Below are 11276 nucleotides of genomic sequence, written 5' to 3' on the forward strand. Positions count from 1 at the left end.
CATTCAACTATCCTATGTCTTTTGATTGGAGCATTTAATACACTTACGTTTAATGTTATTATTGGAAGGCCCAATACATGAATTCGTTCATGGGTATGGCCCCTTGGCCTGACTGGCGGTCAAGGCCTATCAAGGGGCCGGCCTGTTGGAGCGAGGGACCCTGGGAGGTTGGCTGGCGAGGGTGGGGAGAGGGGCCGTGGGAAACTGGCTGGTGTGAGGGAGGAGCCATGGGAGGCTGGCCAGACACCTCCCACTCCTTCGGGGCCAATCAGTGGGCCAGCCTTGGGGGTCCGTAGGAGGTTGGCTGTGAGAGCACACTGACTATCTGGGTACAGCTACTGCATTGAGCAACTGCCCCCTGGTGGTCAGTGCAATTCATAGTGACTGGTTGTTCATTTCTAATGGTCACATAGGCTTTTAGATAGATAGATAGATAGATAGACAGACAGATAGATAGATAGGTATTTATTGCTATTTTTATTCTTCAGACCTATGTTTCTCTCTCTTTCAGCAGTCCCTTTAACATTTTTTGCAATGCTGGATTGGTGGTGATAAACTCCTTCACCCCTTTTTTTGTCTGGGAAGCTCTTTATTTTATTTTCAGTTTTGTATAATAGTCTTGCTGACTAGAGTAGTCTTCGTTTCAGATCATGGCTCTTCATCATTTTGAATACTTTTTGCCATTCCCTTCTGGCCTGTAGTGTTTTGCTTAAAAACTATGTTGACAGTCTAATGAGAGTTCCCTTGTAGGTAACTAACTGTCTCTCTCTTGCTGCCCTTAAAATTCTCTGTCTGTCTTTATCATTTGTCATTTTAATATGCTGTGTTTTGTTGTGTGTATCGTTGGGGTCATCTTGTTTGAACCTTGCTCCTACCTGCTTTTGTGTGACTTTTTCATTTATCAAATTAGGGATGTTTTCTGTTATTTCTTCAAATGGGTTCCCTATCCCTTGTTCACTTTATTCTCCCTCTGAAAACCCTATGAAGCGAATGTTGTTCAGTTTCATGTTGTTCCAAAGCTATTTTTAGCTGCCCTCATTCTTTTTTTTTTATTTTTTTATTTTTTTACATTTTTTTATTAAATTATTATCTGTGTACATATTTTAACATTGCCCCCCCTCCCATGCATACCCTCCCTCCCCAGAGTTTTATGTCCATTGGTTGTACTTATATGCATGTATACAAGTTGATCTATTATCTCCCCCAGATCTCCCTACCCTACCTGCTGTAATTTGACAGTCTGTTTGTTGCTTTACTGTCTCTATATCTATCTTTTGGTTCATCAGTTTATAATGTTCTTTATTATCCATAAATGAGTGAGGTCATGTGGTGTTTCTCTTTCATTGACTGGCTAATTTCACTCAGCATGATGTTCTCCAATTCCATCCAGGTTACTGCAAATGATGAGAATTCCTTCTTTTTTATGGCAGCATAGTATTCCAGTGTGTAGATGTACCATAGTTTTTTGATCCAATATCTGCTGACAGGTACCTAAGCTGTTTCCAAATTCTGGCTATTATAGATTGTGCTGCTATGAACATAGAGGTGCATATATCCTTTCTGATTGGTGTTTCTAGTTTCTTGGGATATATTCCTAGGAGTGGGATTACTGGGTCAAATGGGAATCCTATTTTCAGTTTTTTGAGGAAACTCCACACTGTTCTCCACAGTGACTGCACCAGTCTGCATTCCCACCAGCAGTGCACGAGGGTTCCTTTTTCTCCGCAACCTCGCCAACACTTGTTTGTTGATTTGTTGATGTTGGCTATTCTGACAGATGTGAGATGGTACCGCATTGTTGTTTTGATTTGCATCTCTCCCTCATGCTTTTTAATTGTTCTTTTTCCTTTTGTTGCTATTTTTGAGTAATTTTTCTACCTTGTCTTCTTATTTGGTGATTTGAATTTCTGCTTCTTCTAACCTGCTATTGATTTTTTGTAGTATATTCTTTATGTCAGCTGTCAATCTTCATTTCTGACTGTTCTTTTTTTGTTTGTTTGTTTGTTTTTCCCATGGGTTCTATGTTCTTTTCATGCTGTTTCCTCGTTGAACATTCTTGAAACCATTATATTATGTTTCTGAAAAATTGCTTGCTTCCATTTCATTTAGATCTTTTTCTGGAGATTCCTGTTTTGTCCCATATGGGGTCTGTTTCTTTGTTTTCCCATTGTTGCTGTTTCTTTGTGTGTGTGTTTTCTATGTATTTGATACGACTTCTATGTCTCCTTGTCTTGATGAAATGGCCTCCTTGATCTTCTGACTTGGGTGCAATAGGAACGTCCCCTGTGTGGGTTTTGTGCGCCTTCCTATTGTATTTGGGTCTTGAATGCTGTCATCCCTTTCGTAGGTGAGCTTAGCCCTCAGGCTTGCTGCCTGCTTGGGTCAACCCCAACCACATTATGCCAACTGTTACACAGATCAAAACAAGACTGAGAGAACAAAACAAGACAAAGCAACCCAAACCAAGAACAAAATGAAAAGTAAAACAAAACAACAACATTAAAGACTAAAAAAGGAAAAACAAAAAGAATACTAAAAGCCACAAAGACCAAAAGTATTATAGAATGAGAAAAAAGAACCAAAAAGTAAATGAGAGAGAATATCAGAGAAGAAAAAAGAAATAGAATAAGTATAAAAAAGAAAAGTATAAAGGACATAATATTAATAGTTTTTAGAATAATAATAATAATAATGAATAAATGAAAATATGGAATAGATAAAGTAAAACAAGAATAGAAAGTAATAAAATAAGAAAAAATAAAGATAAAGAGAAAAGAAGGAATAGAATAAAAGGAAAGAGACATAAGATATTAAATAAAAATGAAAAGAAAACATTTGGGTCTGCTATTTGTGAAGCTCACTAAATTTTGTTCTGTTGTTGAATCTGGCCTGGGATGTGTTGGTTCCAGACTTCTCATGTGGTTCTTTGTTGCAAGCCAGTGTTAGTCACTGTCCCTGCCTGGCACTGAGCAACCTGACAGAAGCATGACAAGGTTGATCCCCAAGTAGTTGAGTGGGCAAGCCTCTATAGCCCAGTGGCTACATCAGCCTCAGTTCTCATGTCCCTGTTCTTAGTTGCTCTCCCTTCCTGCTGGGACTGAGCAGTAGACCCTGAGTGATGGATGAAAAATTACTCCGACACATGTTTTTGTGAACGAGAGGGCTAAGGGACTGCCTGGCTATGAGAACCAGACAGCCCCATTTGCCTGCCTCGTTATGCTTTTATTATAACAACAGCTTGAACTAAAATTAACTTCTAAATACTATCAGCAGGGTAAGTATCCTTGAGAAGACATGCATTTGCAGTGTCCTTTAAGTAAGGATATCTAAAGACTAAACAAAGATTCCAGTAAAACACCGAGGGGCTCAGACTTATTTGGAAAAGTCAAGACAAGGACAGCTGCCTTTTGCCAGCTCCCCTGGAGGACTCTGTCCTTTCAGAGATTTCTCCTTACAAACTTTCCAATCAAGTCCCGTACTTTCTCACACCTTCACCTATAGAACTGGGCACTGTAGGGTAGACAGGATGGTTTAAACAAACTTATGTTGGGGGTGGCCTGTAGTTTGTAGGAGGGATGGCTGGCACTTCCTCTCCTTTAAATACCTCAGCTCTTGGTGGCTCACTTGCACTCCCTTGCTGCCACGTCAAACAGGAGGGGATTAAAAAATAAATAAAAATAAATCAGCCCTGCTTTGCACTCTAATCTTTCTGTGCAGCTGGCCACCCCTGGGCCGGGTCTCCACCCAGGCTTTGGCCAGGCCAAATGTCTAAGTCCCCTACATTGCCAGACCCAGCTGCACCAATGCAAATTTCCAGCCCAGGGCCCTTTCTTCTTGCCTCAGGTTGCTGCAGTGTGAGACTGAAATAGCTCCAGAAGTAGAGAAAGGGGTGCTTTCCCTGTGCTCAAAGCAGGACTGATCCTCTTTCTCCAGGGCACACTGCCCAACCCCAGTCTTGCTCTCCACCAGAAGTTCTTCCAGGGAATAAAGGGTCCCTCAGATTCACTGTAGGTGTACCAGTCAGACCCCTCCACTGTCTCAGAGTTCCACCACATCGCCCCTCCCACAGGCACAGATTGGGGCAAACTTCTGAGGTGGGATGATGGTGGGGTATCCGTTGCCAGTCCCTCCAGTGAGTCTCAGCTTTGGGCACCCCTAGCTGCACTTCTGCTGTAGCCTCTGCAGCCAATGCCACCCGGCCACCTCCCCCCACAACCCTAGTGCTCCTGGCTGGCTTCACAGTCGAGCGTTTGTCCAGCTCCCGATTCCAGTGGCACCCAGGGCTCTCATGGCAAACACCTAGTCCCTGGACCCTAATTCCTGACAGCTCTGCATGGCTTAGTCTGGTGTGGAGGTCTTTGGTGGTAAAAGCAGTACCACACACCTTGTCATGGCCACCCTCAGTGGAAGGATTTTGTAAATCACAATATGGTGCAGGCTCCAAAACCTTCCTGCATTATCTTTTAACAAGTTGCTTAATCACACCAAGCCTCAGATTGCATATCTATAAAATGGGCTATCCCAGAGGGTTATGTGAGGACAAATGAAATAGTGGGCATAAAATACTTAGCACACGATTGGACAGGTAGTGTTTTATGTTTAAGATTAAAATAGATGATTTGCCAAAACCGGTTTGGCTCAGTGGTAGAGCGTCGGTCTGCGGACTGAAAGGTTCCAGGTTCGATTCTGGTCAGGGGCATGTACGTTGGTTGTGGGCACATCGCCAGTGGGGGTGGTGAGAGGCAGCTGGTCGATATTTCTCATCGATGTTTCTAGCTCTCTATCTCTCTCCCTTCCTCTCTGTAAAAAATCAATAAAATATATTTTTTAAAAAGATTAAAATAGCTGAGAGGAAAGTGGGGTTTATTTTTGTTTTGTTGCATTTTAACTGTGATTAATAGTATATGACTTTTGCTTTAATATATAAAAGAGATCGTTAACAGAGTTTACTGGTATAAAGAACACTATGGGACAGTTTGGTTTTACCTTGCAGTCTGTCATTACGTGATCTCTGGCATATAGTTAAATGAGATGGTGAATTCTCAGCTGTTTCCCAACCAATGTTGACCTAAATAATTTTTGGGACATTACTTATAAACACAGAAATAGGTATATATTTGTTTTGATTCTAGTTCTTATAAAAACAAATTAAATTCCAAAAAAAATACAAATCTATTTTCTTATATACTCTAAATTTAAAATGATAGCTAGTTTTAGGGTTTTTTTTAAACTAAAGTACTCCTTACAGCATGAAATGCTACAGGCTTAAGGCCTTCTGAGTGTGAAGTTTATATACTTATATATTATATTTTCAAGTTCTACCATATTGCTTTTGTAAAACTGTACCACTCTTTGGCTGTCATTTAGTATAGAAATGTGTTATATATACGCAGTTTTTCTATGGTCCCTTTCCCACCCATGATTAGCATAAATGTAACTTCATTAACATTAGCTTCCTTGTCAAAATAGTCTTTATTATGCATAGATTTTAAAATTTAAGTCTTAATCATGCAAAAAATTATCAATTTATTATTACTACAAAAGGAACATTGTTTACAACTGAAACAGACTTTGATGTGAGTAGAGCTGCAGATAGTTGTCATTATGACATTAGCTATTTAAGCCATTTGGTACCAAATAAATCATCAGAGGTAAACATTCACTAAATTGATTCAGGGAAGAAACCAAAATCATCCCCAATATTGTGTATATTAATTATTTATAGATTTTATCAAATTAAAAACATAGAAATTCTAGAAGTCTTGGGCATAAGTGCTTAAATGGGTTTGGGAACTGTAGTTGAGATAAATCATGATGGATCCAGTGTAGTGAACACATTAAATACACACATGCCATGCACTATGCTAGGTGCTAAGGCTCTAAAGATGATATATACATGCCCTCTGTCCCTAAAGGAGCTCCTAGGACAAGCCAGGTAAAGTTAGAGGTGGAGGTAGTTTAGAGGAGTCAGTATGAGAAAATGCTTAGAGTAAAAAAATCTATATAGATTGATAATCTGAAATATTTAGTTCAACTCACAAAGTCTTGACAAAGAAGACTCTGGAGATTGGCATAAATCCTGGAAGGCCTTGAATGCCTCTAAAAAGAAAGTGATGTCCTAAAAGCTCTTAAGACTTGTATTATTAGTTTAGATCAGTGGCATGAAAGAATTAAAGGAAAAGTTAGCACACTGGCATTAATCACAATTAAAATAAATTCTTTAAATTTTGAATAATTGGGAAAATATGAAAAGAAAGTTTATTTGCTAACTGCTCAAGGCTTTGTTACTATGAGTTCTAAGCAAAGTCCAGACAACTGGATCTAATAGGGTCTTCATAGTGAAAATAATGGTAATGGAATCTAGTGATTGGAATAGCCTATTATCCCTGTCATTGATTTACTTTGATATTTGTTAAATATTACAAAAAGTTTTATGTTTTTATTTTGATTTAAAATTTGACATTTCACCATGATAAATTTTTGCCTTTTTTCCCCAATAGCATTTTCTGCCCCAGCAAATCAACTCTTTTCTCCTCACGGTTCTAATCCTGCAACACCTGCAGCAACTCCTGTTCCTACTGCATCCCCTGTTAAGGCAGCAAATCATTCATCGGTATCAGCAGCTGCCACAGTTTCTGGGTTGAACATGCTTCCTGTGTTCCCAGGGCAGGTCTCCTCAGCTGTTCATACATCTCAGCCATCAATGCCAAATCCAACAGTTATCAGAACCCCTTCATTGCCAGCTGCACCTGTCACTTCTGTCCATAGCACAATGTCTATTCCTGTTCCTTCAGTTTTTCCTGGCCTAGTTCCACTGCCAGGTTCTTCTGCCACTCCTACCCCACTCCCTCAGGCCACATCTATACCTCGGGCCACTCCTGCTTCCAATGAGACATTTGCTTCTACTTCTGCTTCTTTTGTTAGCCTTCCGTTTTCTGCCACCTCTACTATTGGTTCTACCAACAGCCCAAATCCTGCTTTGTTGTCATCAGTTTTTGAAGGTCTCCCCTTGCCCTTAACACCAACATCCCAAGGCATGTCCAACCCAAATCCTTCTGTAATTGCTGGTGGTTCTGCTCCCAGTGTTGCTCGTCCACTTGGTCTAAATAATCCTCTTCTATCTGCTTTAAAAGGCTTTCTGACATCAAAGGATACCAGTTTAATAAACTCTTCTGCTTTATCCACTGCTGTTACAAGTGGGCTGTCTTCACTCTCTTCTCTTACTAATCACAACTCAGATTCTCCTGCCTTAGCCTCTAACAAGTGTTATGCCCCATCAGCCATTCCCACCCCACAGGAGTCTTCTACTCCAGGATTGGCCATGTTCCCAGGCCTTTCCTCTCCTGTGGCCAACACAACTTCCTCTCCCCCTACTTTGCCTGTCCAATCTCCTCTAGCTACTCCAAAATCAGCTTTAACTTCAGGGTCAGTTAGCTCTGGCTCCTCGGCTACCCTTTTGCATGGCCCCCATCCAAGTAACTCAGACTTGCATATTACAGCCAGCACTGCTGTAGCAACTATTTCTGCTACAATAAAAGCTGAACCCATAAGTCCTACTCCCTCAGCCTTTAAAGGTCCATCTCATTCTGTAAATCCCTCTCATAGCACTTTAGGTTTGTCAGGGACACTAGGTCATGCATATACTTCAACATCAGTGCCCATCAGTTTATCTACTTGCCTTAATCCTGCATTATCAGGTCTTTCCAGTTTGAGTACTCCCTTGAATGTTTCAAATCCCCTTTCCTCTATTTCCCTTCCACCACATGGTTCCTCCACTCCAATCACTCCAGTATTCACTGCTCTTCCTCCCTTTACTTCTTTGACCAGTAATTTTCCTTTGACAGGTAATCCATCTCTTAATCCATCAGTATCTCTTCCAGGGACATTAATAGTCACCTCATCTGCAACTGTCACATCCATATCTATCCCTCATCCTAGTTCTACATCAGCTATTCTCTCAGGGCTTTCTGTCTCAACACCAGTCTCAGCAACACCTTTCCCCCTTAACTTGTCAACTGCTGTCCCTTCACTTTTTTCAGTTTCTCAAGGACCTTTGCCATCTTCAAATCCATCCTACCCTGGCTTTTCTGTCTCTAACACCCCCAGTGTTACTCCTGCTCTCCCTTCATTCCCGGGGCTGCAGGCACCCCCAACAGTTTCAGCAGTCACACCACTGCCTGTCACTGCTACAGCCCCGTCACCAGCTCCTGTCCTCCCAGGATTCGCTTCAGCTTTTAGTTCCAATTTCAACTCTGCTCTTGTTGCACAAGCGAGGTATGTGGATAGTTTGGAAATAGAATAAAATCATTCTTTAACTAACTTGTATTTCATTGTCTTACTTTTAAGTTATTCAAATTAAAATCAAAATAATTGTTTGGTGGTGCTAAATTAAATTATGTTTTTCTGGCCCTAGCCAGAAACTTTAGTGCTTAAAAAATGTTCTATGATTCTTCAATCATGTTAAGGTAAATATATAAAACATGAATGCCTACTCAGATAATTTTAAGATTTGAATTTGGTAATTTATCTTGATTATAAAATCACAAAAAATAATATCTATGCAAAACATAGACTTAATTGAGTTCAGAATAATATACTATATAACAGAAAGTACATTTATATTAGTGAGTGGCTGACTTTTATAGTTTCTTTCTAACAGAGAAATTCTAAGATTTTTTTTTTTTTTACGTTAAGATAGTATTTAACAAATATAGAAGCAGTAGCTTTTATGTCTTATATTTTTCTGTTTTTCTATCATTTTAGCTTATCATCTGGACTTCAAACTGCAGGCAGTTCTGTTTTTCCAGGCCTTTTGTCCCTCCCAGGTATCCCTGGATTTTCCCAGAACCCTTCACAGTCATCCTTGCAAGAATTGCAGCATAATGCAGCTGCACAGTCAGCATTGTTACAGCAGGTAAACAGACAATGTCTGGCATAAATAAAATGTCATATAACTTCTATAATGATAATCTTACAATACCAATAGTGACATCCCAGCATTTGCAAAAAAAATGACTCTTAGCAGAATATCAAGAGATATGATAGCCAATTCTTCCAAAATATGCAAATTATGCTTGTCTTCCTTCAGAAAGGTAACAAAGGTGATAGAATATATTCATCTGTATGAATTGTTTTTCCTGCTCAGATATTTTTAAATCTGAGTTTTGAGATTTTACAAATGGAATATTTATACATGACTGATAATTTTTTTTTCCAATTATATTTTTATTGATTTCAGAGAGGAAGGGAGAGGGAGAGAGAGAAACATCAATGATGAGAGAGAATCATTGATTGGGTGCCTCCTACACATCCCCCACTAGGGATTGTGCCTGAAAACTGGGCAAGTGCCCTTGACCGGAATCAAACATGGAGCTTTTCAGTTCACAGGCTGACGCTCTATCCACTGAGCCAAACCGGCTAGGGCCATGACTGTTAAATTTTAGCTTGTTTTCTACAATTTAAGCACATTTTCTCTAGAAAGCCCTTTTTTTTTTTTTTTTTTTTTTTTTTTTTTTTTTATCATTTAATGGCATTTCTGTGCACCTCCACCATCAGAAGTTGAACATTTCTTAAAAATTTTAGGAGACTGAGCAGATTGATCTCGTCCAACGTTTTTTTCTTTTCTACCTCAAATATCTGTACTGTTGCATAGGCAAAAGCAAGTGCAGACTTGGTGGAATTTGACTTTCTGCTAAACTGCTTGTTCTTTTTTCTTTCAGGTCCATTCAGCTTCAGCTCTGGAAAGCTATCCAGCTCAGCCGGATGGGTTTCCTAGTTTTTCTTCAACGTCAGGAACACCATTCTCTTTGCAACCAGGCCTGTCCCAAAGTGGTTGGCAGTGAATAAAATTTCATTTACCTTTGAATACCATCAGAATTGCCTAAGGACTTCAATGAACAAGCTGACAAATGTGAACTTGTCCAAAAATCAGATAATAAGAATGAGGATAATCCTGGGGAAATTGGGATGTTTTAAAACTCTTGCATTTTTAAAGGTTTTAAGTATGAACACTCCCCTTGTGTAAATATGCTGATAATGAATTGTGTGTAGAATAATATTTAAAAAGTGGGGACTTCTCACCTCCCATCCTATGAAGTTTTGTGTTGTGTATGTGATTTATGTAATAAGAATACTAAAGAGGAGGTTGAACTCTTTATAGCCGAACACAGCCTTAAATCTGCTTGTATAGCGTCCACTGACAAAAGTAATAATTTGTGCCTCAGACTTATGGGTTGCATGTGGCCCTAGGGGAGTTGCTACCCTTGGTATGCATGAGTGATTCCTATTAGCGTCATTGGAGCGCAGAACCCCTTATGTATTCACAAAAGGGGACTTGAGATCCACAGTTATTTTTAATTTCTGTTATTAATGATCATACCTATACTGCTGAATTTAACTCTATATTTAAGTAAGTGAAAATGGTGCTTAATATAGACTTTAGAATGACTTTCAGGTATTTTTGACTACTTAACAGAAATACAAGTGAGGCTTGTGATAATTTGCCTTCAGAACTTAATCTCAGCAATATCCAAATGAGTGAGAAACATTTGAGTGACTCTTGGGCAACCTCTATTACTCATTATACTCTGGAGCTCTTGGTGAATGTTTACAATCATGGGATGTAGTATTTCTATTTGTATTTAAAGTCAAATGCTTATCTAAAATAATTATGTGACAATAGAGGAGATTTGCTCTGTTAGTAAATATGCAGTGTGTACTCTAAGGATCTGTGGTAGTATAACATGATTGTATGTTATTAATTTAAGTATAATAACTGCCACATTTGGAGAGACAGAGTAAGGAGAATTATTTCCAACCTGTAATTAAGAGTGTAAACTATAGAATCTACTGTAGTACATTTCAGCATCTAGAAGTTTTACTTTTATAAAGATGGTGTTTGAAAGATGTTGCTAATGTATTTTCCTTCAACATGGGGAGCAAACTTTTTAAGTATATTAATAAATATTCCTGTATGGTTAGTTTTTAACAATTTTTTAAAAATAAACTTTATGGATATAACATATTTTATAAGTGACTTATTAAATGCTTAGATGGGCCTTTTAAGTTTTTGTATTTGCTAAAGCTAATACATAGAACATTTTTGTTCAAATTTAGTTGAAATTCAATATATACTACTGATTACTCATTTAAATACTAGAGGCCATATGCACAAAATCGTGCACTGGGGGAAGGGGGTCCCCTCAGCCCAGTCTGCACCCTCTCACAGTCCGGTAGCCTGTGGAGGATGTCCAGCTGACAGCTTAGTGGGCCTAAGC

General features: G+C 39.1%; 1 protein-coding gene across 1 annotated transcript in view; it reads left to right on the plus strand.

The window, feature by feature from the left end:
* PROSER1 (proline and serine rich 1) overlaps positions 1–11019 on the plus strand; it is a 66162-nt gene extending 55143 nt beyond the window's left edge. Inside the window, exons 11-13 of the mRNA XM_084879512.1 lie at positions 6501–8274; positions 8764–8914; positions 9720–11019. Of these exons, the coding sequence (XP_084735638.1) occupies positions 6501–8274; positions 8764–8914; positions 9720–9842 (2048 nt within the window). The 3' untranslated portion in view covers positions 9843–11019. The remainder of the gene's footprint in view (positions 1–6500; positions 8275–8763; positions 8915–9719) is intronic.
* Positions 11020–11276: the final 257 nt, after the last annotated feature.

The sequence above is a fragment of the Pipistrellus hanaki genome (genome assembly GCF_964339955.1).
Source record: "Pipistrellus hanaki genome assembly, chromosome: 3".
Classification (NCBI taxonomy): domain Eukaryota; kingdom Metazoa; phylum Chordata; class Mammalia; order Chiroptera; family Vespertilionidae; genus Pipistrellus; species Pipistrellus hanaki.